Source organism: Marmota flaviventris, chromosome 4 (assembly GCF_047511675.1).
Source record: "Marmota flaviventris isolate mMarFla1 chromosome 4, mMarFla1.hap1, whole genome shotgun sequence".
In the NCBI taxonomy this organism is placed as follows: Eukaryota; Metazoa; Chordata; class Mammalia; order Rodentia; family Sciuridae; genus Marmota; species Marmota flaviventris.
In genome coordinates this window covers 89,426,655-89,454,466 of record NC_092501.1, presented here as the reverse complement: position 1 = coordinate 89,454,466, position 27,812 = coordinate 89,426,655, and the positions used below count along the sequence as shown (strand labels likewise).

Genomic DNA, 27,812 nt, shown 5'->3' with positions numbered 1-27,812 from the left:
ATCATTGTAGGTATGTGCTTATACAAAATGCCTATATCTTCCACAAACTTCTGGGACCACTATTAAAATATGTAGTCTGTTGTCTCACAAAGCATTGTTACACAGTGTGTGACTCTCTATTATTTGGATTTCAACCAAAATTTCATATCTCCCTAAGATGAAATCATAACATTTATGGCTAAATTTATTCATTGCTTATTTTGGCATCTTATAGATGATCAGCATGTTTTCTGAATGGAGGAATAAAAGGTGAGTTGAGTTCAATTGGTAGCAAAAATGTTAATTTAGGGATATTTATGTTCAGATACAGGATAAAGAGCTTTGAAAATATCATGGGACAAGTTAACTGAGTTTAAATTTTTTTTTAATTCTATTTTGTTTTCTAAAAATTTTTTCTCTGACAAATTTACCTGTCATTTCTACAGTTGAAATTTGAGTAATTCATGTGGAATAAAGGTCTGTATAGTTTGATCAACTACTTGTTTTTAGTATTTTTTTTTTAATTTAAAGATACTGCTCTTGATTAAGCTTTTAGACTTTCTCCCCACTTACTGAAATGAATCTTCAGGTGTAAGCAGAACCTAAGGACACCCAGAGGCAATATATATTTGAGAATATAATGCCAGAATTTAACAGATAGAATTCTGTCAAATCATCTTTGCAAACAAAAGGAGAGAGGCATGGCAGGAAAAAAATGTTTCTTAAATCATTTTCTGTTGTTTTCAAATGCTTGTTTCTTTGTGTGAATGTATTGCATTTGTGTGTGAACATATATGGAACAGTAACTAGATCCACCAAGGAAAAGCATAGAGAATTTTAAAGCCATACATGTATATCATTAATGTACCTATTTTGGGGTTGAGAGTGGCATTTTGGTCTCATTGGCCTAATTAATGTTCTTAATTCAACTTCATTTGTCAGCAGCAGTACAGTAGTGACTTTCACACTGGCCATATCCAGAGAAAAGGCTTTTAAAAATGTACACAGGAATTGATGACTTTCCCATAATCTCAAAACCCTTGTTACTAACATAACTTCTCTAGTTTGGGGCAGTGATTTCACCCTCTTGGTATATTAATATGGAGGTTAGCTTATTATTCCCACCATTCAGTAAGCAGGCAAAGCATAACCAGCAGAGACTCTATTTAGGGCAGCATTTCCTCATGTAGGAGAAGAGGAACACTTTTCTCCAAGTAATCTTCTATTTCAGTACAAAAAACATTTGGAGACAATGATATACTATAATACTTTATGGTAATTATGTCATTTGTAATAAATTAAGTCAGTTTATTTCCATTATTTCACATTTACTCATGTTTCAGACTTTACAAAAAAAGAAAAAAGAAACAAATCTTACTGAGCAGCAAAAAATCTCAGAATTTTCTGAGACGAGCACAACAAATAGGATCTTTACAAATGGTATTATGAAACACAAGCCTTCTTTTGTGTTTTATTTTTACAGCAGAGAAATAACTAGGTTGATGGAAGAGCACTAGAAGCAGCTTGCTTATATTTATATCATTCCATGTTTCAGATGGTAATAGAAAGTTCATTGGTATATGTAAAATGCTTAATTAAGTACAGTGCCTGGATTTATCATTTATCAATAGCTACAATTCTTATAACTGACTGCAAAAATGTTGAAATAATAGAATACATGTAGAATACTTTCAGGAATAGGGAACTTAAAGAACTTTGGAATATTTTATCTATCCAAATGTGTGTAGAGCTAAGACACTTATTATGGATTGGCTGGCTGTATACATGAGTTATCAGTATCAGAGTGCAGAATTTATTTATTTTGTATATTTTAGTTGTTGATAGATCTTTATTTTATTCACTTATTTATGTGTGGTGCCTGGGATTGAGCCCAGTGCCTCACACATGCAATGCAAGCGTTCTTCTACTGATCCACAACCATAGCTCTCAAACTTTATGTTTTAACACGGCCAAAGTTCCTAATCTTTATGTCTTCAACCTGTTGTAATTTAGAAAAAGGCTTTTTCAGTTTTAAAATTCTTTATAATTAGCATTTCTTATGTTCCTAGATTGATTTTCTTCAATATATCTTGCTAACTCTTGGGAAGTTTTACTTCTCTAAGCTCTGAAATTTACATCTAAATTTTCTCCAGTTGGATATCCATGTATTGCAACCCTTCCATTGAATAAATGTACATGTTCAAACTTTGGCTTCAGAGGTAATTTTGACACATACTTCATTGAGTGTTAGCTAAAGGTCTCCTTGATTTTTCTTAGGTTTCTACCAGGAATGAAACAGAGAAAGTGCTCTTCCATAAATACCACATGTTGAAGGATAAATGTGATATGGTTACATATTGTATACATATTTTGAAGTAACACACTTTATCTGATAAATATGTAAAATTGTGTGCCAGTTAAAAACAAAAAGTTTAGCCTTGCATGAAACTGATTTTAAAAAGGGGGTGGGGGACATTTAAAGCCTTGGAACTGCAGATGAGTTATTTTGAGTAAAGACATTATGTCTTTTCTAGGCATTGTTTCTTTACATAGGAATGAAGTTTCAAGAGGATAAGTCATAGATTTTTAGTTGAGATATGCTGATATTGATGATTAATAATGTAGGATTAACATTGCTGAAACAATATCTGCTTTTGGTGTTGAGGATGGAATCAATGGACTTGTGCAAGCTATGCCCATGTTCTAACACCAGGAGTACACTCCAGCACTCAATACTAACTTGAAAGTCTTTATGTTGCCATACTTTTTAAAACCATGATTTAATACATAAATGGAAATGCTCATATCTAGTTTAAATTCAGTGGGATACTTTGACAATCCATTCCAAGTTTCCCAGCTGAAGTGAAATGTAGATGATATTGTTTTTAATTGACTTCTTTCACTAGCATTTTATACATTTCTAATTGGTAATTTGATTTTATAAAGCTAAATTTGACTTAATTCTGAAAACAACTTGCTCAATTTTTTTATCCTCATCTCCTTCCAACACAATTAAAGGATCTACTGTCATTAACATAATTTGGGACAAATGTATTGCATTGCAGCAAAACCCATGTTGATTTAATTTTTCTGTTGTCTCTGGAATTTATTGCCTATCTTCACAGATAACTTGCTAATACTTTTCATTTCAAGTTTCAAATGCTGTCATGTAACAGATAGGAACTATTCTAGTACAAAGGTAATTGCAGATACCTGATTTATTAATTTGGCACTGAATTCCCATTTTCAACAAAGTTGTTTAAATTCCCATTTAAACAAGTAGATTTTTGTACTGTGAGAATGGGGTGAGGAGGGGAGACAGTTGAAGGAGTTGAAGAGAGGGAGGGAGGTGAAGGTCAGATTGCATTGGGTCTTATTTTTTAAGAGACAGGAATTTATGGATCTGTGCAGAGGATTGAATATGTTTAGAACTCAGTTTTTAAGTTGAGCTTCTGTTAAAAAAAAGGATGATTTTCTGTATAGTATTCACTACTCCTAGTTGGACCTGCATAACCATTTCTGTTGGAGAATTCACTAGGTTGTGAAGCATTTCATGAAGTGTGAAGTGGATACAGGGCTAAATCTATTGTCTAAGGGATATGATAGTAACTAGGCAGGAAGAAAGCACCTTCCATGTCCTTGTTGGAATTCAGAAATAAACAGAATTTTATACACATGAGGAAAAGAAAATGGATTAATGATAATATTTCTCAGAGTTCCTTTCAGTTTTAAATATTATTAACAGTGAAGTGATTTACAAAATATTTAACAGACATATCTCCTCAGGTAGATGTGAGACAACTTCCACAAGAACTTACTGATAACCTGACAGAGCAACCTATGTCAGAGGATTCTCTAGAATACTCATCAAGTAATTACCTTGAAGTAGAAGATGAGGTACAGGGTTTGAAGAAGAAACTAGATCAAATCACAGGGGAAGTATGTACTAAATTGTATTTGTCAACCATTGATCTGTACCTGTTTAAATAATGTTAAATGTTTTAGGATAAAAATGTCAGTGGACAGAGTTCTTTGAAATTTTATTATAATTAATTTTATTACATTTTAATTATCTTTATAGTGCATTTGTTCATAAATTCTGAATTTCATTTTTTATAATATCATGCATTATTTCTCACTTGCAATCCAGTGACTTGGAAGACCAAGGCAGGAAGATCACAAATTTAAGGCCAATCTCAGCAACTTAGCAAATCCCTGTCTCAAAAAGAAGTGGGGATATAGCTCAGTGGTTAAGCATTCCTGGGATCAATCAGTGGTTAAGAGAAAACTAACTAAATAAATAAATAAAAATTAAAAAATAAACTACTTAAATACCCTCCGGAATGCTGAGAATTGTACATCTATCCTCACATGTGTTGAGAGTTTTTTTTTTTTTTTTTTTTTGGTTAACTAATTTTTTTTTTTTTTTTTACTGCTACCTCCATTGCCATGGTGTAGCAAGGCAGATTAAATCAGAGAATACCATTTCATGGAATGTTCCAGGGAATTGAATTATTTCATACCTTCATTTATATGATTGGATACAGAATCTGTGTGTAATTGTTAAATGGATTTCTAGATAACTTGCACAGAAAGGCTATTATGCTTTCCTCAAATTTCAGGTTAATTTTAAAATAATGGGACAAGTCAGTGTTTTTTTTTTTAATTTAAATAGATTATAAAACCATACAAATGTTTCAATCATGTCTGGTACCTCTATCCAAAGCAGAGAATGAAGAACTTACATAGGTTTTCCAGTAGATCTTTGAAAAGGCAATCTTACTAGGATTTGTTAGACAAATTTGTGCTCAAATATTCTCAACATGCTTCTTTTATTATGAAACACTGTTGTTTTATTCATGCAGGCCAATAATCTCAATACAAACCTAGAAGCTACATTTTCAAAATATTCACACTTGGATGGACAATTTGAACTTGCTTTTAAAAGCCTACAAAATACATGTGAAGAAATACAGAACAACCAAAAGAAATTGGAAGAAGATTTTGCAAACCTCAAAGTATATGTGCAAGACTATAAAATTAAAAATGGTCAAGGAGAGCTTCATAGATGTGAGATCAGACAAAGAACAAGAGAGATTTTAGAGGAAAACCCAAAACGAGCATCTCTATTTTCAGAGGTTATTTTATTTATCTGTAATGTGCTTTAATTGTTTTCACTGAAAATTTTATTTTGGAAATTTGCATTTTATGTGGGTCATCTACATTCCTTGAGGAAACTTCTTTTGTAGAATTTTCAGAGTAAGATGGCATTTTTAAATATTTCATTTTCCATCATTGTAAAAACTGACTTTATCTTTCAGAAAAATGACTTTATCAGAGAACCATTCAATATTTAAGGATAGTTGTATTAATAAGACAATTAGCAAGAACCAAAAAAATGTGAAGTCAAAGTATACCATACTCTTGAATTGTTAAATAATTTTTTTCAATTATGAAATAATTTTACAACTTTTTACTTTTCACATTACTGATACTAACATGAGAATGATTCATGGCTGGAGCCCTAGTCATTGGAATATAGTTTGTGTAGCCTTTGCAAGTCCCAGGGTTCCAACCCCAAAGAATATACAAAAAGCAATTGACTTTGATGATAAAATCCCAGCATCTTTTATACACATATTTAAAATTTCTCTCTGAGTTATTGATTCTAAACTAAAGAACAAAATATAAAAGTGATTATTTGGGTAACAATTATTTTAAAAATATGTCACTTCGGGCTGGGGATATAGCTCAGTTGGTAGAGTACTTGCCTAGCATGTGTGAGGCACTGGGTTCAATCCTCAGCACCACATAAAATTAAAATAAAGACATTGTGTTCATATACTATAAAAATATTTTTAAAATATGTTCTTTCAATTTTTTTAGACATTCAATAGAGCTTCAAAAATTTTAGAGGAGTTGAATGAAAATAATGAGTTTTCATTAATGAAGTTGATGCAATTCAGAATTGGCAAGGTAGAATCTCAAGTGTTTGAAACTCCAAATGAAATTTGTGATGAAGTACAAAGGTAAGAATATAATGAACTCCATATAGCAGGATAAAAATTCCTGAAGTATGTCCAAATGTACACCAACAGAAAATAACTTAATCTCCTTAATTTGTCTCCAATGCATACATTTTAGTGAGAAAGGTATATGAGATTAGTAAGATCTAATCAGATAATACAATTTTCAGGAGTAATTTTAGTAAATGAACTTATTTAGTAAATGAACTTACTTTTGAAATATTGGTTTAGGAAGTTTATATCCCTCATGTATTTTTTTGTATCTCTATGGCTTTCTCTCCTTTCCAGACTTTCACCTCAGTACTTTTGAAGCTTTATAATTCAGTTATATTGTGACCAAGTTACTTACAGGCTTTTCTTTATGTAGAAGAGTAAAAAAAAATAATTATTGGTTGAAAGTGTTCAACTTAAACCCCAAGGATACTGTATTGCTAGTACTACCCTCTTGGCACATTCTGATACTTAATAAATTAACCATTTTTAATTGTGACATTTGATGATACCCCCAGATGGTGCCTAGAGACAAACTGAACTTTGCCTTGTTTCTCTACATAAGGTCTACTTTTCATATAGGGAAAGAATATCACAGGGCTGAAAGGAAGTATACTTTGCAATGTGGTTAAAAATAATTCCATGGTCAGTGTTGGGGGCAATTAAAATCAGAATTGACAGGTCCCACCTCTGATACCTCAGTAACAAAATTATGAGCTGATTGTCTTCAATTCTTAATCACCAACTCAGCTATCATGTTCTGCCCCAGTGATTGTTGCTATGAATTATTTCTCAGTGCCCAGTGCTTGATTCCTCCAGGTGATGGTTAGAATGTGTAGATTGTGAGAGCAAATGCTTGCCAATGTCTTTAAGGGATGGTTTTTAAATTCTTCAATTGGTTTAATAAGACAAGTATTTCTAGCTTAGCTTCACTCTTATTTTCTAGTTGTATATGTTTAATTAAGGAGTACATGATGCTTTAATATACTTTAGCATAGTGAAATGTCTTTGTAGTCAAATTAACTAAGGTATCCATCATCTCACCTGATTACTATTTAAAAACCAGGATTTTTAATGGTGTCCTCAAAAAGCCCTTAAGGAGAGCCTTTCAAGAAGGCCGCAGTGTTACCCTTTAAGTCACACATCTCCACCTGCATTGTTTGAATTTCTTGTTTGTTAGCAGGCCCCAAGAAATATGGATACATCTTCAGAACTCTTTAAAACCTATAATTGTATGCCCTACTCTATTTTGTTAAGAATCATACTGTATTGTCATCTAAAAATAGGAGTTGAATTGTTGCCCATTAGTTATCTAAAGCAGCACCATCTGAAATGACTTATATTTAATAGACCAGTGTGGATTGGGAAATTTAACAGCATTGTGCATACATATTCTCTGTCTAAACTTAAAATAAGTAGGACTTTTATTTTGTTTGTGTGATTATTTTAAGCCATCTTCCTGTTAGTTCTAGTCCCTTAAAGTTGTATTGAAAAAGCTACATTTTCTAAGTAATGTATCATTTTCATGATAATCTCTGATTAAACTAAGCAATGTAAATAATAATTGCCTTATTTCAGATGAATGAGAAGTTGGCCAGGGGTTTTATCAAGAAAAGCTAAAGCAGGTATGTTGCCAAATTACTGTTGAATTTAGATTCATTAATTGATTTCTGAGAACAAACAACATAGCAGATGGCATAGCTTTCCTTGGATTGGTGAATAGATTTTACATGAATTAAATTGTTTTTCTTGCAAACAAACATCAAATGAAAAATTTGAAAAAAAAAAATCCCAATGAAGAATACACTCATTCATCATTTACCCATGTTCATGGCCTCTAAAGGCTCAGACTGTCTGTACATAACTTTTTCTAGATTTACTTTTTTTTTTCACTTCTGCCACCTCTATGAAAACAAAGGCATCACCCGCTTCTATCTGGTCAAGGGCCAAAAGCCCAAACTCATCTAGGAACACTTGGCCAAGCATTTCAAATACCCTGACATTGACTTTGTCATTGGTTTTGCTCTCAAGAAAAGTTCCAGCTTTCCTAGCAAGGAATTCAGATATCCAAATAAATTGAATTCTCATTAGGTCATTCAGCTTATCTCTTGCACAAACCTACTCTGCCCCTCTGCTCTAGCTTCAAGTCATGCTATGATACTTCTATTCCTCACCTCTCACTCTTTGCAGGCACCTCTTCTCTCTCTGTGTCATACTTCCTTTTTATCCTTCAGGTCTCATCTCAACTCCAAAACTTATGCCATTGACCTAAAACAGGGAACAGAAGTCTGTTCTGTGTTCCAATAGTGCCCTTGTTTTATACCTCTCATAGCACCCACCACTCTCTAAGAAAATATCCTGTCCTGTATTTTTCAATTTAGGTGATCTTATTGGGAGGGGTGGCTTTCATCATCTTCATCTTCTCACTCAGAGCTTGCCAAATGCTTTAACATAAGGCTGTTGAATTCCTGAATGCAGGATGGAAAACCTGAAGTTCTGATCCTCAGCCACATTGATAATTCAGTGTGCAACTCTGGACAAATTTTATTTCAAAGTTACCTTGTAGTTTTGCACACATGGTTTTCACTCTTATTAACATGGATAAGTTATTAACTTTTTGTTTACTGATTCTTGCTTAGTTAACTATGAAATGTTGAGATGAAGAATATAATTTTTTTCTTTCCACTTGCTACAGAATTTGTGTCTTGACCCACTTTCTGCCTTAAGATCTTCTAATAAGCCAAGAAAAGATCTACTTTTGGAAGCACCACAGGAATACACAGAAGTTTTAAGGGGAAATATTTGATATTAATGATAGCATTATATCTATCAGACCATTGACATTTTAATTCTTTCCCACTAAAAGTATGATGTGGAAACTTTATTGAAGGAAAATATGTTTGTCACATAGATACGTGAGAAAATTCATACAATATTTGAAACTTTCTTTGCATGTATCACTATTGGAAGTACAAGTATTTCAGATGTTAATGTCCTCAAACTGTCCAAATGCAGATATTTCAAAGGCACCTAATCAATTGAGTAATCAATATTACCTCTGTGGATCAAAATGTAACATTAATGATGGATTATTTGTATCACCATATATGGACCTAGATATTAGACAGACAATATTTTGGTGGGCCAGTACTCTAGTCAATACCAATGCTTTAAAGTATTACAATTATTATACTGTCCTCAAACTAACATACTTTTAATGGTTTATGCATTAACTTATATCCCTTTCCTGGTGAGAAACAAAATTCACTTAAGGCTTTTCACCCTTTCTCTTTGTTCATTTATACGATTTTGATGTTTGGTTAATAGTCTTAATATTAAAGAAAAGTTCCAGCCTCTAGTATAGGAAACATTTCCCCCCTGAGACATTTACGAGTAAATTTCTGAAATACACAACCATTTGTGATTACTTTAGTATTTCCTACAATTCAGAACATGCTACAAAACTACAATATGACCTTTGTTGCTGATGTGTTAATGCTAATACATTCCATTATAATATATTCTACCATCCTGAGATTCTTTCCAGTTTTGCTACTTTCCTAGTAATGTGCTTTATAACAACAGTATCCCATTCAGATTCATGAAATGCACCCAATTGTTGCATTTTGTTGACTCCTTCAGGCTCAAACATTCCTTAGTCTCTTCCTGGACCTTCATGATCATGAATCTGATAAGGAAGAATGCTCATATAATGTTCCTCAGATGTGCTCTTCTGTTTTGTTTTGTTTTTTTTTTTTTAAGGATTGGAACCACATTACATGTTATTTGGCAAGAGTATTGCTGAAATGCTTCTATGACTTTCCCCTTGAATCCCATTACTGATGATGTTAGCATTGATCCCTAAAGGTGGTAGGGTTTCTGTTCTGTAATGTTGCCTTTACTCTTTGTAGTTATTTAGCATTTTATATGAAGATAATTTGAGACTGTTACATATATCCCTATGCCTCATCCAACTTTCCCTTTATTCAATTAATAGTATCTATATAGATCTATGGGTTATTTTATTGAGTGTAATGTTAAAAATTTATTTTTCTCTTAGAAATATTCTGTTTTGATGATTCTAGACTTCTTAGATGTTTTGTAACATTAGAACAAAGTATTCCTAGAAAACATTCCCAAAATGTTAACATTTTACTACCTTTGCTTTATCCCTTGTCCTCCTGTCTTTCTAGATAAATATAAATATATAACAAAGATAATTTTATCTCAGCCATTTGTGAGTTGGAGACATGATACCTCTTTTTGACAAAATACTTGTATTTTCTAAAAACCAAATTATCTTATATAACTATAGTATAATGACCAATATAAAAAAATAAAACTTTGTTAAATGTTAATATGTAATCTACAAAACTTATTTATAATTTGCTAATTATTTCAACAATTCTCTTTATACCAAAATAAAACCTAGCTTGGGGCTTTTTTGGATCCATAATTCATTGTGTCCAGTGTTCCTGTTTCTTTAGTCTCCTCTATTCTGGGACAGTTCCTGAGTCTTGCTGTGCTTCTAAGTTGTTGCTGACATTTAGGTTGTTGAATGGTATATGTTAATCCTGTAGCATTGTCTTCAGTTTGGGATCAGATGATGTTACCTCATGACTGGATGCAGGATATGCCATTACATAGGAATGTCATGCATATGATGCTGAGTTCTTCCAATGCAGTAGATTTCAGCTGCACTGACAGACCCTGCTGGATTGACATGGAGGAAGTCCACAGGCCCAGACTTGGGTGAACAGCATCTAGGAAAGGCAGGCATTCTCTAAGACCTAGTCATAGTACAGATTCTTATGTAGCCATTAATAGTTAGGCTCTTTGGCTGGGGTTGTGGCACAGTTATAAAGTTCTTGCCTCCCATGCGTGAGGCACTGAGTGTGATTCTCAGCACCACATATAAATAAATGAATAAAATAAGGCTCAACAACATCTAAAAAAATTCTAAAAAATAGGTTATCAAAAATGATTTAAAGAAAACAGACTATGTTCAAATTATATTTCCAAGCTTAAAAAAGAGTTACAAAGAAAGCATGAATAATAAGATCACAGTTTTAATTGTGATTACAATACTAAATTTCCTCTATATATACTAAGGTAAACAGTGGGGGGAATTAATAGAATGAAGTTCTATTTAATGGCAGTATTAAAGTTTTTAATTTATTCATTATAATGTTGTATATTTTACAAAATTTTTATAGCTTTATTTATGAAAATTATTTTGTGCTTTTATTTTAAAGAAATTTTAATTATTAGAAGTCCACGGCCTCACTACATTGGTGATGATGTATAAAGAGCCTATGGTAAAATAAAATAACTCATAAAGAATAGAAAAAAGATATGTGTGTATATATGTGTGTGTGTGTGTGTGTGTGTGTATATATATATATATATATATATATATATATATTTGATGGAAATCAGAACAGTGGAACTAAGGCAGCAGATGCAGAAGCAGAGTGAAAAATTATAATAAAGAAACACATGGATATTTAGAACACGTTTTGGGAAGGCTTTGGATGGGAGACACAGACAAACATGCACAGATGTCTCATTCCACAGTTCTGATTTCCTCACTCTTAACAGATTACTAAGTTTCTAAGTAGGATTCCAGTTCAGGAACATCTACCATACTAGATGTGTATAACCAATTATAATAAACATTCAATTGCCCAGAGTAAGCAACCATCTCGGTGGTATTGAAATAGAAAAGCATGAACAGTGGAGGTAGGGAAGGGACAGTAAAGGTCAACAAGAAGGCAAGCCTGAGGACAGCCATTTGAACAATCCCTGACATGTTATGAGACAGTTTCTGTTTCAGAAAGGGCATAAGTCTCCACTGTTCAGAAAGTGACAGCGTAATCCATAATCCATAATCTGTAACCTGGCCCATGCCCACTGCAGGGCAACTGAAATATCAAAAACCAATCAAGAGGAGTTTATCAACTGCTCCTTACATGCCATATTAGAATTAGCAAATATTGCCATGAATCTACAAAGCCCACTTATACAGTGCTCATTTTATAACAGATCATCTGCTGGACATCTCATAGCTACAAGCAAGAGTTCACTTTCCTCTGCACACCCTCTATCAGTGTTCTCTTCTTCAAAGAGTGAGACAGCCTTCTCTAACCACCACTGGTGGGAGAAAATACCAGCAAGACATGAAAGGACATATAGAAAGTCACAACCCAACATTTTCGGCATGTCCTCCCTGTCAGGTGACAATGATCTGGAATGGTGAAATTCCTGGCCTTCAGGTATTTGGCATTGTTTTTTGAAAAGCACACAACTGAGCTTTCATAAGGGAAGCAATAAGGAATGGCAAGATGTTGAAAATTTTGAAAAAGCTTAAGGCTGTGATCATGAGAAGGAACTCCAAATGCCACTCACAAGGGTTATGGTTCTGATAGGCTAAAGTTGTTGTCCCATGAAGAAAGTGTGTATCATTTGATGAGTCTGTACCATCATGTACAACTGAAGAATGTGATAATTGTCATTCTTACTGGAGTGGGGTGAAATCTCAGGGTAGTTGTTGTCCCATGAAGAAAGTGTGTATCATTTGATCAAAAGTTGACTTTTGATCCTGGCACAGTAGAAGATGGCTTAAGTTTAAGCTGGGCCACCCTTTCTATGTTAAAAATAAAGGTTGGTCATAATTTTATCCAACCTTGACTGTGGTACAGCATGGAATTCCATGTTGTGAAATTCATACTGACGATGTATGTCTGCCTCCTGGTCATGCAGATGCCATTAATTTTGATGAGTCAGTTGTTTTTGATACATTTAAAATATATGACTTTACACCTATGGATTCCTCTGCAGTTAATGTGTTAAGTAGTATGGCTCATAAGCATCATGCATCTTTGTCTTGTGGAGGACCTTGTGGAGACTTTGCACAATTTGGATTCAGTAAAAACTATGGCTCCCCTAGATCATCACAGCTCTCTTCTGATTATTTGTATGCTAAAGATGTCAAAAAACACAGCTCAGGGACAGTGAGGGCCACTTCTCCTAATAAGTGCAAAAGGCCAATAAATGCCTTCATGATTTTTGCCAGAAAATATATATTTGAATATATTTATATGTATCCAGGGAAAGAGAGCCATAAGTGTAATCTCTGGTGACAGGTAGAAGGAAATGAAGAATGAAGAGAGGAGGACACATATATTAGAAGCAAAGGCTTTGGCTGAAGAACAAGAATGTTTAAGTACTGACTGTTGGAAAAGGAAAAGAACCAATACAGGCTCACAAAAGCATTAAAGCAGGATGCTTATGTTCTTAAGTCTATAGTTACATAAACATTGACTCTTGATGGAAAGACTTAAGAAGATTCAGGACTTTCCATTTCTCCTGAATTTGTGTGACCATAAGATACTGATAACACTTAGTCTTCAAATGATTTAACGATATGAGTGTAACTTTTCCCCCACATTCTTATCAATGTTTATTGTTGCTTGTATGTTTTTTCAAAATACTTCTCCAGTTTTAGATGAACACAAATCTTTTATTTATTTTTATTGGTGCTGAGGATTGAACCCAGTGCCTCACATATGCGAGGCAGGCACTCCGCCACTGAGCCACAACCCCAGCCCTTGCTTGTATTCTTGATAACTGTCATTCTTACTGGAGTGGGGTGAAATCTCAGGGTAGCTTTGATTTGCATTTCTCTAATTCCTAGACATGTTGAACATTTTTTCATATATTTGTTGATCTAGGGTATATCTTCTTCTGAGAAGTATCTGTTCAGTTCCTTAGTCCATTTGTTTATTGGTTGTTTTTTTTTTCTTTTGGTATTAAGTTTTCTGGGTTCTTTGTATATCCTGGAGATTAATGCTATATCTAATGTGCATGTGGTAAATATTTTTCCCCATTCTGTAAGCAAATTGGAAAGCAGAATGGAGATTTTTTAGAAAACTTGGAATGGAACCACCATTTGACCCACCTATCCCACTCCTCATTTTAAACTCAAAGAACTTAAAATCAGCATACTACAGTGATACAGCCACATCAATGTTTATAGCAACTCAGTTCACTCTAGCCAAACTATGGAACCAACCTAGATGCCTTTCAACACATGAATGGATAAAGAAACTGTGGTGTATATACATAATATAATATTACTCAGCCTTAAAGAAGAAAGAAATTCTGACATTTTTAGGTAAATGGATGGAGCTGGAGAATATCATGCTAAGTAAAATAAGCCAATACCCAAAACAATGCTGAATGTTTTTTCTGATATATGAATGCTAATTCATAGTAAGGGGAAGGAAAGCTAGAGAAAAATCGAGGTACTTTGGATTAGGCAGAGGGGAGTGATGTGAAGGGAGATGGTATGGGTGTAGGAAGGATAGTAGAATGAATTGAATGTTATTAGCCCATGTACATATTTGATTACACAACCATCATGTACAATTGAAGAATGAGAAGTTACACTTCATTTATGTACAATGTGTCAAAATGTATTCTACTGTCATGTATAACTAATTAGAACAAATAAAAAATAATATGAGTGAGGATTTGCTTTCTTCATTAGAGCATTACTGCTAAAACTATACACTAGAAACCAAATTGCCATATTGTCCTTCCAAACTTCATACATGTCTAGCAGGTAATAAAGGCTAGAAAATTGATATCCTGTGGTGCTAAAGTACAGTGGAAAGAGAGGAGAAGTGTATACTTCTTTAATTTTAAGTTGTATGAAAGGGGAATTTGAAAACATGTATCTGCTATTTATACATTGGTTCCTTAGTGCTTATTAATCTGTATTGTAAACAAGATGAAATGAAGCAGATGCTGGTATTGGCCTTTCTGTGAGCACCCACTATGTGGCCTGATATCTGTGCCAAATACAGGTGCTCTTTGTCTGGCCAATGTCAAGAGAGTGCATAACATGTGGAAGGTTGTTGGTGTGTCTGTCCCACTGCAAAATGCCACCAGCTGCAGTTACCACAGGCATGCTGAATTCATGCAGCAAGTGGCAGCCTTCATTAATTATTCCAGTGGAGGCCTAGCCTGGGCCAAGTAAAGTTGGCTAATAGCAATGCATATGATCACTGTAATGGTGCTATTAATAGTCTGACACCATTGTATTTTTGTGTCATATATCTCCTCAGCAATGTATCTTAAATATATTTTCTCATCATCTTTATAGTGGAGGCACACTTTGAACTTATTGCAACACTTGCACATTACTTTTCCTCCAACTGTCCAAAATTAGAGCAAATACATCTGCAATACAGGAAATACAGCTGCTTTAGCTCTGAGCTACAATCATGACTTTTTGTGTTACTTACCAAGTGGTGTTTCCTTTTAGGAATCACAACTGTAAAATTGATTTCAGTTCATTTACATTTCTTAATGATGATGCCCCTCAATTTTGTACACTATATTGTTATATATTATTTCAAATAGAATTTTTTTAAAGTTAAAAAAAAATTCAGGGAGATTGTATAGGGCACCAAGAATATTAAACAATACTCATCTTTAACTTCCTTAAGTTTTCAAGTCATAGTTTTATTTTTTATACAAAAAAAGCTACTCCATACTTGCTCAGGTACTTCTCAGTGTTGGATTATATGACGTTCTCCTTAATTTTGTTAAGATGAATTATTAAATGTTTGAGGAAGTGCGACTTAACATAAAGATAAAAATATAAGACTTTAATGTCAATCAGCAAAGTCCCTTTTCTCTGTACAATTTCCTTTTCTTTTGTCAAATCCCATGTTCCCTCCCTTAAAGTAAACAGGAGAAAAAAGAATTGCAAGAACATACCTCTCTGAACATAATAAACTACAAAAATATTAACATTATTAATATTATTCAAGTGATATATAAAACTCCTATGGGAGAATTTTTTTCTCATTTATTGAAACAAATGTAGTTTATAAAAACTGTTTTCTATACGTAATTATTTTCAGTTGTACTTTTTTATTCAGAAGTTTCATTTGGAAGTGTTTCATAGCAAAAATGATGGAACCAAACAATATGAGCAAAACTCTGGTATTTTATGCAAGTTGCAATTATATCAGCAATATCACTTTAAAGTATGAAAAGTGACGCTGTGACTGACATTTGGACCAATCAGATGGCAGCTGAACATCTAACCACATGGCTTCTCAAGCTCTGAGTGTTTGGTAACCAAACGCAGGAGTAACTAATGTGGTCTGTTTTAAACAGTAAAGTTTAAATTACCTGTGGTTAGTAATAAATAATAATATAATTACCAGATATCAATTACAGAGATGTTTTTGAGTGGACAAAAATGACATAAAATTCAAACTAGGTTAAAGTAAACACAAACGTGGAAAGTTTGGGAAGTATGTAACTAGCTCTATGATGTTACCTATTTCAAAAGATACACCTGCATTTCCTGAATTTTGATCCAGAATAATTGGGAAGCAACTGAACCTGGGCATAGAGTCATATGCGAAACTGTGCTGCAGAGGTGCCATCTACATAATGTATGATTTGATTGGTGATTTACAGAGTTGGTCATCAGTGACCCCTTACGTGAATGGTTCACATTAGAGGCTTTCCCACTTACAAGCTACATAAATATGGGAAAAGTCTCTAAACTTCTGGTCTCAATGTTTTCATCTGAGAATGGAAATAAAATAGGAAAAACCTTTTTGAACCAAAATACATGGTGCTGTAGAAATGTCATTTGCCACAATACCATTTTTTGTGTGTGTGTGCTGTGTTTTTTTTTTTTTTTTTTTTTTTTGGTAAGGGTTGAGTGTATATAGTTTTGTGTCATCCAATTTAATAGCCACTAGTTACCTGCAGCTCCAAAGCACATTAGATCTACCTAGTCCAAACAAAGATGTAAAAAGTATAAAACACACCCCTGATTTGAAGATTTAGCATGAAAAGAGAATGTAAAATATCTCAATAATTTTAATTTTCTGTTAAAATGATATTTTTATTATATTGATTTAATAAAATATGTTGGGCTGGTGGCAGAGCTCAGTTATAGAGTGCTTGCCTGACATGCAAATGTCCTGGGTTTAATCTCCACTATCTGAGTGTGTATATGTGTGTGTGTGTGTGTGTGTGTGTGTGTGTGTGTGTATAGGTGTATACACATGAATGTATGTAACATCATAGAGCTAGTTAGTTACATACTTCCCAAACTTTTCACATTTGTGTTTACTGTAACCTAGTTTGAATTTTATGTCATTTTTGTTTTTTTATTTATTTTTTAAATACAACTACACACACACATACACACACACAGAGTTAAAATTAATCTTATCTATTTCCTTTTACTTTTAGAAATTTAAAATTGCATATGTACTTCACATTTGTAGCTCACACTGTATTTCTATTGACAGAACTGCATAGGCTGATAATTGTAGTAGAAAAAAGGTAGATATGAGAATAGTATTCACTTAGAGTGTCAGATTTCATGTTTTTAAGGATTAAGTATCTTAGTACACAAGTAAATATAATTAATGAGAAAAGTAAGCCATAAATGAAAGACAAGCTTTTCTAAAAAGTAAATTCAATACTATTTTTTATTACATAAAGCTAACACAGTGTTCAGCTATTGTGAATTCATAGTTTGTCAGATCAGAAAAGAATTATGTTTACTAAGGAAAAATTAGAAACTAATCAAGCAAATCAAATATAATTAGGCATGCATTCAATTATGTGATGAAGAAATTAAAAACTTTCATTTGTTGTAATTTTAAGGCATTTCAGACTTTTAAAAATGAACAATCACAAAATAAATCATAAAAAGACAATTAGTTCACACAAAATTATGATCTCATATTTAAAATATGATATCTTCTTTCTGAAATAACTTCTATAAAGCTATATAGTGTATGCAGTAGACTCAATACTATACCACCCCCAAAGATATTCACACACCAATATTTAGAATCTGTATTTTATATCATATGGCAAAAGAAATTTTGCCTATGTAATTAAGTTATAGGTGTGAAATGCTAAGAATATTAGCATAATTATTCTGTATTATTTCAGCTCAATGTGTTCTTTTGAGAGGAAAGAGGATCAGAGTGGAGGAAAGATATAATAACAGATGCAGAATTTAAAAAATATGCACCCTGAAGAGGGAGGATGGGGCCATAAGTTAAGGAATGTAAGTGAACTCTAGGAGCCACAGAAGGCAAGAAAATGGGTCTTTTCATCTCCAGAAAAAAATGCAGCTCTGTTTATCAGATGCATTCTGCCTCACAAGACCCATTTTAGACTTCAGGCCTCCATAACTGTAAGAAAATAAATTTGTGTTGCTTTAAGCCATTGCTAGTGATAATCAATTGGAAATAACACAGTGAATAACTGTTGCTAGTTGATTTGAAAGTTCTAATTATTTGCACATATACAATGTCTTTCTCAAATCGAAGATGCTTCCTGTCTTCTTCATAAGGTCCATGTGAATATATTATAAGATAAAATACAATGAATGCTTTAAAAAGTATAACACATTATATAAATACATAATATTATCAATGTTTCATACAGAGCATGGCTCTTTAGCTATGATGGTAATATATTTTAATAGTTGGGATTGTTTGGAACTTATCTGCTAAGAAAGAATACATTAATATGTATGTGTTAGTATGGGTTTACTCTGACGAAGATTTGCATACTAGTAGTTCATTTAAGAGGTCGTTCCCAAGAAATTTTCAAAGAGTAGGAAGTGACAGACTAGAAAAGAGGGGCAATAAAGTGTTGAATGTTTTTACCTAGGAATTTGTTACTTTGGTAACTGAAGCTTGTTTCCTCTGTGTAAACCTGAGAGCCACTTTGCAGCACAGTGCTTCAAGTGATTACTCCTCTAGAGTCAGGAAACTGAGGTATTTGTATATTAGTATCTGTCAGTCAATTGTTGAGGGCTATTCCCAGAAGCAGTTAGTTCTCTGGTGCTTCTGGCCTGCTCTAGGGACAGATTACAATAATCCTTTCTTTTTCCAAATGTTAGTCAGGACTGTTGCTCTTCCTCATGACCAAGCCTCAGCCTTGACCTATTGTAGCAAGTCTTGCTAAGCCAGTTTAGGGAGAATCTCCTTAATCTTTGATATCTACCCAAGTTCCTCTTGTTCCTGCCTTGATACCTGACCAAATTACTCTTAGTAATTTTCATCCATTGACCCCTTACACTGCCCATTGGTTATAAATCCCAAGATGTCCTTGTTGTATTTAGAGTTCAGTTGTTGTAATAGCTGTGACCCTTGCTGCAATTGCTTCTTTAACTCTCTTTTGTGAATTTTCTTGGACACAGGCATATGAATCTCAGGCTTCTAAGAGAAGCCCACAGGCAAAGGATTGCAGGTATTAACAATGGGAAGTTGTGCCTTTGGTAAGTGAGAGGATATGTGCAAGAAACTAACACATTATTCTCTGTGTACCCTTGGCTTTAAGTACAGCATTCCTTTCTTTAAATTAACAATTTATATAAATTTCAATTTTTCTCTTCTGTAAAATGGAGATAATATTTGGACACAGTGGAGCATGCCTGTAATACCAGTAGCTTGGGGGGTTGAGGCAGGAGGATCCCTACTTCAAAAGAAGCATTAGCAAGTTAGCAAGATCTTCACCAATTCAATGAGACCCTTATGTCAAAATAAAAGAAAAAAAAAATAAAAAGGGCTGTGATGTGGCTAAGTGGTTAAGTGCCCTTGGGTTCAATACCTGGTAATAAAAATAAAAAGAGGAAGAGGAGGAGGAGGAGGACGACGATGACGATGACGATGACAAAAGAATGTCCACTGCATAAGATTACTGAGAAAAATAAATTAAAAATGCATGTGAATGCTAATCATTTAAAGGTATTCTAGAATGTTTTAATTTAAAGTTTTTTTTAGTTAAAGGATTGAAAAGCCAAATGATACATCAGTCAGAGATCTTACTGGTTTTAAGTTTTACTAATAATTTCATGGAAATATGCAATTATGAGGCAGAGGAGAAGCAGGTAAATGTTGGTACACCTGCCTACTCAGGTCCTTCTTGTATCAGGTACATGTTCTCTGACTTCTAGTTCTCTAGGAAGTCCCTAAAGAGTACATGGGTTACTTATACACCAGGGAACATTCTAGAATGCTTTAATAGATTATGAAATATTTCCTTTTCACATGCTAGAGAGTTGTAGAGATCACATGATTTTCTCTTAGGAGCCATAAGCAATCCTATGGCAATGATATATTATTAAGAGCATTCCATAGATAAGGATATGCCTTCTAGTATCTATTTTTGAATTGTTTCCCTAGAGACCTAGTTATTCTATTTCAAAGGAGGCAATATAGGCTATTTGTCTACTTTCTTAGTTCAGGAATATTAACATGGTAATCAGGAAAGAAGTAGATCACAATCTACCTGCCTTAATTCCTTCCTCCTCAATTCAAACAGAAAAACCTCATCCTTTCTTCATGTTTCATCATGCTATGTTTCATTCTAGAATTATAGTTCAATGTTTACTAAATGTTTAATAAATGTAAGGCTCTTTTTCAAAAGTCTTAACTCTCCTTAATTCTCAAAACAACCTATGAGATAAATATTATCTTCATCCATAATATATATGGTGAAACAGAAGTACAGAGAGATTATGTAATATACATGAAGACTTCTATAAATAGCAGAAACTAAATCCAGTCCAGGTAGTTTGGACCTAAAATCTGAGCTCTTAATCACTGTTATGCCACCTTATTACATTAAAAAGGAATTCAGAGGGATCAACACAGGTTGTTAAGTAATTAAGACTCTGTATTTGTGTCAATCTTCTCAAAAAGCTCCAAGTAAATATAACATGCTATCCATAGCCATTCATCCCAAGATAATGTGTGAGAAACCTTAAAAATAAATGTTTAACTTTATATTTTCTCATTAGCCATCAAAAATTATAATATTAATTGGAAAGTACACTTAGATAGAAATACAAAATTGTTACATAAATAAATGTGTCAAATTAAAAATTGATTTTTTAGTGTGTCCAGCATCTATTTATCTCATTTCTAGACATTGTATTACTATTGATCTAGCTCTACTTTATCTTATCCCATTATTCTTATAGCAATATGTTGAGAATAAAGGATAAAGAATCGAAAAACAGAAATGATATTTTATACACTGAAATATACTGAAGCATTTTTAATAACTCAATATAACCAGCATAAAAGAAATGTAGGGAATTCTAATTACAAGGGTTTATATTTTTAGGAGGAAGTTTATTAAGCCATTTGTTCATGTAACAAATATTTATTGAGTTTCTATGTACCAGACATTATTTAGATGTCAGAGTAGTAGAGAACAAAGACAAGAAAATTGTTCTATTTGAATTTATATTTTGGTGAACTATGGCCAGTGATACAGACACAACACAACTCAATGAAAAGAAAAATATAGTATAGACTGCTATGAAAATAATTAAGTAGGATGTTGTTATACAGAATTACTCTGATGGCTTCCTTAGAACAGGTTATGTTTAGGGGAGACCTCTCTGGAGTGGTGACAGGAAGCTTTGAACAACAAAGAGGAGCCAGTATATCAAAGAAGCATAGAACCTAGAAGCATACTGGGCAGCATGTGGTGTAAAGATCTTGAGGAGTCTTCTTAGCATGTTCTAGAAACAAAAACAAGGCTGAAAAGCCTCCAGGGTAACAGGCATACAGGTGGGGCAGAATGCAATTCACACTGGGCTAGGAGATTTGGGATTTTTTTCTTAATATATTGGGAAACCATGCTACAGTAGGGGCTAGCTTTTGAAATGGTGAACATTGTAGAAGATCATTCAATGGGGACGTGGAGAATATGGATTTGGGGAGTATCAATTAAGGACTGAGTTTAGCTGCATGTAATAAAAAATCTAATAACAGTATCTTATGTAAAACAATTTTCTTATTCTCATATAACATAACATCCAGAAGCAGGCAGTCTGAGTTGTTGAAATCAATTCCTTGGATCTTTTTCTTCATGGTCAATATTAGCTCCAGATATCTGGTCTTTTAAAACTTTCAGTAAAAAGAAAAAGGGAAACCCAAAGAATAGGAAAAGCTTCTGTCAACTGACTCACGACCTTTTTGAACAGTTTATTCAAGACATATCACCTAAAATTTTTTTTTCACAACTCAGGGGTCAGTACTGTGTATACTGCCATTGTTATATTGAAGTAAGACTATTTTTGGAATGATATAGGCCAAATTATGTGGTTATATTGTGTGCATGTACTAATGTGTCACAACAAACCCCACCATTATGTACAACTATAATTCACCAATAAACCTTTTTTGGGGGAAAAAGACTATTTTTGAGTTTTGAGCTACACATAGTGATTCTTCCATCAGAATCATGTTTGGTTACCATCTCACTTCTGTTTTCTTGGGTATAAAACAATAACAGTACCAATAGTGACAACTAGATATCTCATTGTGCTGACTTTTAAGGTTTTAGTGAGATGATGCTAAAAGAACATTTAGTGCAACCATGGCATGCAATAAATAAGCAGTAAGTACTAATAAAATGTAAATTTCATGAAGGTGAAAATCAAGTCTGTCTCAAGCAAGAACTCAATAAATATTTGCTGTATGTGAGGACAATCTGATGCAACATCTGTCACCTGATTGATCACCAGGGTTGATTCAGCATATCTGGCTGGCTAGGTGTGTGTCCCCATCCTCCCTCACCGTTCCAAGTGCATCCCTCCAAAAGCTGAGTGCTTAGTTGAAGAGGATGACCTTCCCCAGTAGAAGAGGACCATTGTTTCATCAAGGATATACAAGTAGCTGCCCTCTCTTGCTAGAACCTCCAAACAGGATCTCAATAAATATTTATTAGGAATGTTGAATAAATAAATAAATGAAAGCAGTAAATCCTCATGAAATTTAGAGTGTATAACTGTGGGTTGTATCACAGGAGGTAGAATGTATGCATCTGTGTTAAAAATAAATACCTTTGGGCTGGGGATGTGGCTCAAGCGGTAGCGCACTCGCCTGACATGCGTGAGACCAGGGTTCAATCCTCAGCACCACATACAAACAAAGATGTTGTGTCCGCAGAAAACTAAAAAAAATAAATATTAAAAAATTCTCTCTCTCTCTCTCAAAAATAAATAAATAAATAAATAAATAAATACCTGAGGAAAAGAACACCAGCAGAGTGGGTTTTTAAAAATATTTATTTATTTATTTATAGTTGTAGTGGAATGTGAACGTCTAGAGCGTTCGGGTCCCTGGGTAAGGGTCGCGAAATAACCAGGACACAGGGGATGCAGAGCCAAGGCAGCAATCACAACTGCATGCTGAAGTTTATTTGCAAGTTCCTTTTATACACTTCTTCTAACAAAGCAAGCAATTCTTTAATATCACGTTGCCCACATTGCCCAAATATCATGCCTCAGTGGATACACAGAGCTAGATTCAGATTGTTCCTGTTTGTTTGATAAGTACCCTCCTAAAGTTCTTTGTAGACATTATCTAGTCCCCTGAGGATGCATTTGTTTCTTTAGAATGTACTGTTCCCAGGATAAGTATGCAGGAAGCTTCTTCCTCTTGGCCAAACCATGCAGAACTTGTGCCTTGCGATAAGGGGAAGAGAACGTTTCCTCCTCCTAGCTGAGGTTTGCCTCAGCTGACCTAAATCACAGCCACAGCTCTTGCAAAAAGTCAGGCCTGAGGGAGCTAAACTCTGCACACTTAAACCCCAACAGTGGAAGATAATATCTTTATTTATTTATTTTTATGTGGTGCAGGGGATTGAACCCAGGGCCTCACTCGCCTAGCACCAGTAAGCTGAGCCACAACCCTGCCCAGCAGAGTGTTTTATAAACATATAATTAACAGAGGCCAGATTAAACTCACATTGTATTCTCTGAGTTTCTGGAAGAAATCTCATTGCTGGTAATGTTTATCCTGGAGTAGCATCAAGATTCAAAAGTATCAAATTGTTGGGGTAAGGTTGCAGCTCAGTGGTAGAGCACTTACCTAGCATGTGTGCGGCACTGGGTTTGATCCTCAACACCACATATAAATAGATAAATACAATAAAGGTATAAAAAATAATAACATTATAAAAAAGTATAAACTTGGTTCAAGTGATATTCTGTGAAGAGGAGAAATAAGTTAACTCTTAAAACTTTAGGGTTTTGAGTTAGTTTAAAAACAAAAGACAGAACCTCTGTACAATTTTAGAATTTTTCACTTTAGAGGAATGATTTATAATCAATTTAGAAAAAAAATGAACAAACTGATACTAATCCTTTTAAAACTGGGAATTACATTCCAAAGTGGTTATTTATTTTTCTTAAGAAACATCATTGGTTCTTTAATTATCAAGTCATTTAATGAGGCCTTAGAATTTCTTCTATTGAATAACTGCATACTAAAGACTGCCTGCCATATGCTATATTTTTTTAAATCTATGTATAATTTCAAGCTCTATTATTTTAGTTTCACTTTCTAAAAATAGTTTCATGCCATTGCAAATTAATCTTATAGAAAAATGAAAATTTTTATATGAGCAATTTTGAAAAAATTAACTTCAGGGAAGAAGATTGAACTTAGCAGAGCTTTACCACTGAGTTACATCCCCAGACTTTTTTTTTTTTTTTTTGACACAGGTTTTTGGTAAGTTGCTGAAGTTGACCTCAAACTTGCAATCTTCCTGCTTCAGCTTTCCTAAGCTGCTAGAAATAGAGGCATGTGACACCGAGCTGGACAAAATAATTAACTTTCTAAAGTTCAATGACTACACATGAGTTTCTGAAACAGAGGAGAAAAAGTATAAGCATAGCTCTCTTTTTGGTTGAAGCCAGAAAGTAAGTCAAGTATCTTAGCTCTTGGAGTTCATGCAAATGTATATAGAGACTATTGATGACCATGAGGAGCCATTGAAGGCTTTCTAAAGGGGTAAAATGTGTTTCATGTTTAGGTTAGAAATATAATTCTTCCTGAAGGTTGTAGATGGATTGAGGGAGTTGTGTGATAAAAATGGTCACGAAGAAGGATACTGAACTGGTCAAGAATGGTGTAGTTCTTGTTTAGAGTCCCTGCAGTACTTTGTGTGTGAAATAATTCATTTTATTTTAAAAGTAGAACCAAGGATATTTAACAGAACATGGATATGGAGAAGTAAGGAAGAGGAGGTACTGGTTATCCTCAGAAGACCATTCAATTGGGCCATTAACTGAATTGCAAAGACAAGAATATTTGGGGAGATATAAGACTAAATTTTAGATATGTAGTGCAGCCCCTGATGTCTCATTAGATGTTGAAGGTACAATGAGAGTATTAGAGTCAACTAAAAAGAGTACAGAAAGCCAAGTTAGCAGAGCACAAATAAGTTTCAAATTATAGAGCAAAGGGAGCCTCTGGCAGAGGTGACTGAAAAACTGACCTGTCAAATACATGGGCACATAGAACAGTGGGTTGAATGTGGGAAATTGGGGAGTTTCATGCCCAAGTATTGTAACAATAAAGAGTTGGGCTGTGTTCACATTTGAAAAAGGGAAATCTGGTGTGTTAGCTATCCCAAAGAGCCAAGGCTTTATCTCACACTTAATGGGAAACCAATGAAAGTTTTGTAGCAGAAAGCAATATGATTCCATCATACTGGTGGCAGTTATGACAGATGGTATGTCAGGAGTCTGGCTGGAAAGAGGGAGACTAATTAGGAAGCTCTTGCAATCATTAGGTGTGAGATAATGAGAGTGTTTATTAAGATAGCAGTAGTAGGAAAAGATGTGTGGACAAAGATATATTTAGAGCTGGATGTATATTTAGAGCAGGATGGCCAAGAGGGCAGAAGGAAAGTGAGGGGTCAAAGATTTTCCCTGGTGTTCTTATTTGCGCAGCTGGAGAAGTAAAACATAACAATTGTGGAAATGGAAGGAGAAAAGGAAAAAGAGATTGAGAAGATAGGGCCAAATAATTAGGAAGCCATATGGAAAGAAAGGAGCATGAAGTCTACATTAAAAGCATATCAACAGGGTAGAGAGTTTAAAGAAGTCAAAATAGTGCCAAATGCTTTTATCTGTCAAGTAAGTTAAGAACCAAAATTTCCCCCTGTGATTTACTGACCAAGAAGACAGTCTCTGGGTGAAGTTTCAGTGGGGTGGTACAGACGGAAACCAGACTGCTGTGGGAGGAAGATAAAGAGAGGAATATAATAAACACATACAAATATATGTGTATGACATGTCATTTCTCATCAAAACATATGCTAATCTCTATTTGCCTATAGGTTAAATTTAATGATTCAATATACAATGTGAACTAATTTAAATTATACAATTAGAAGATGAATAGGATTATCGTCATTTAATATTGTAGTGAACACTTTTAAATAAAGCTGGATCATGAAAATAATAATATTGAATGTCAAAGAATCATTGTATTATTGTTTTACATTTTAAAATATTTTAGTTAAATATTACTTACTTTGTCAACTAAAACATTAAAGAATACAATACTGCTTAAAAAGCAGAAGTCTTTCCCCACTGTTTACATTTTCCATGTTATTTATTTTTTATAAATAGGATAATTATTACCAGGTTCCCATTTAACTCTCAGGGTGTCTGGAATGTGTCTTTACTTGGGCTTTTGTCTTATTGTTGTGGTGCTAAGTATTTTTTTTAGAATAGGATTTGTATAATGAGAGTTAACATTCATGGAACAGCAGAGCTCTCTCATCAAGCAGAACACAACTGCAATAACTTCATGGCCTTATAAAACAAAAAGTTTTCCCCTGTTTAAAAAGAGAAAGTATCATCTATGATAGAATGAATGATGTTCCTGCATGATTATGTTCTTAACCATCTTTCAGGGGATTTATTTATTCATTAATTCATTTATCACATAATACTTAGCATCTGTGTCTTCTAGGTGCCAAGCACTGTTTAGGTGCTAGAAGAGGCATCAAAACAACATATAAAATCCCTTAGTTTTGTAGTTTCCAGAGTTCTAAATCACAAATATGATCCCTAACTCTAGGTGCTGCAAGGCTGCCTTGTATACTCAACTCAAGCTCTAATGCTCCACATCATGTTGCCCCCACCAGGGTCTGGCATCTCACACTGAATTATGATGTCCTTTTCCATATGAATACTGTCAAGGAAAGGCAGTGTAAGTCAAAGTTAAAAGTTTATTCAGCTGGTGCACATCAGGAAAGATTTGAAGATCAAGTAACTCCTCTCACAAAGCAGGATAGGAGTTTTAGGGTGCAAGGGAAGGAGAGGTGTATTGTACATGTGAGTCTAGCCCAGTCTGAGGTAATCTTCATCTTTAACTTCTGCCTAACTTCCAGGCAAGTTGATTGGAGATTGTCCTCACTTTCATGCTTCTTGCTTGGGATAGATCTTAAAAAAATTCTATCCCTCCTGAAAACTGTCAGAACAGTGCTTTCAAGAGCTTTTTTTTTTTTCCTCAATCTTTGCTGTTTTTCAAGGTTGGTTGGGCAGCAAGGAGATAGCTAAACAGTAGAGGAGGGATAAAGGAAAAGAGGAAGAGAAAACAGCAGATGAGGTTGAAGCATGCAAAGCAGGGGTCTGTTTTTATTCACTTACCAGCCCTCTTCACCCTGGTCATGTCTGACTCTTCATGCAGGGAGCTTCTCTGTGGATGTGTCCTTTCTTCTGACTGAGTTCCAGCCCCCTAATTTGCTCTGCCCACATAGGCATAAGCATTAGGATGAATTTGTTCTGAAAGTAAAAAGAAGGAAAGGAAAGGGAGAAGAAAGGAATTAAAGGAAAAAGGAGGAAGGCAAGAAGATTCTCATTTCCTTTCAATTCTCCTACCACTAAAATGTCTCTCCCATCCATAAAACTTCAATGATGACTTGGATTTC

At 34.1% G+C, this 27,812-nt stretch overlaps 1 protein-coding gene and 1 pseudogene across 14 annotated transcripts in view; both read left to right on the top strand.

Moving 5' to 3' along the window:
- The window catches only part of LOC114097611 (ankyrin repeat domain-containing protein 26), a 101,449-nt gene that overhangs the window by 47,583 nt on the left and 26,054 nt on the right, over positions 1–27,812 (top strand). For 8 of the 14 annotated variants that reach the window (XR_011707359.1, XR_011707361.1, XR_011707365.1 and 5 more), the window contains 6 exons: positions 3,766–3,918; positions 4,845–5,117; positions 5,866–6,008; positions 7,575–7,621; positions 12,042–12,271; positions 19,264–19,341. Coding sequence is in view for 3 of the 14 variants with exons in the window: in XM_071611391.1 (XP_071467492.1) it covers positions 3,766–3,918; positions 4,845–5,117; positions 5,866–6,008; positions 7,575–7,578 (573 nt within the window). In the remaining 11 variants the exon portion in view is untranslated. Of the gene's footprint in view, positions 1–3,765; positions 3,919–4,844; positions 5,118–5,865; positions 6,009–7,574; positions 7,622–8,691; positions 10,495–10,681; positions 11,013–12,041; positions 12,272–19,263; positions 19,342–27,812 lie in introns of those variants that run through there. The other 6 variants (XR_011707363.1, XR_011707358.1, XR_011707366.1 and 3 more) reach the window with 4 other exon arrangements.
- LOC139701358 (HMG box-containing protein 1 pseudogene) lies at positions 12,249–14,437 on the top strand (annotated as a pseudogene).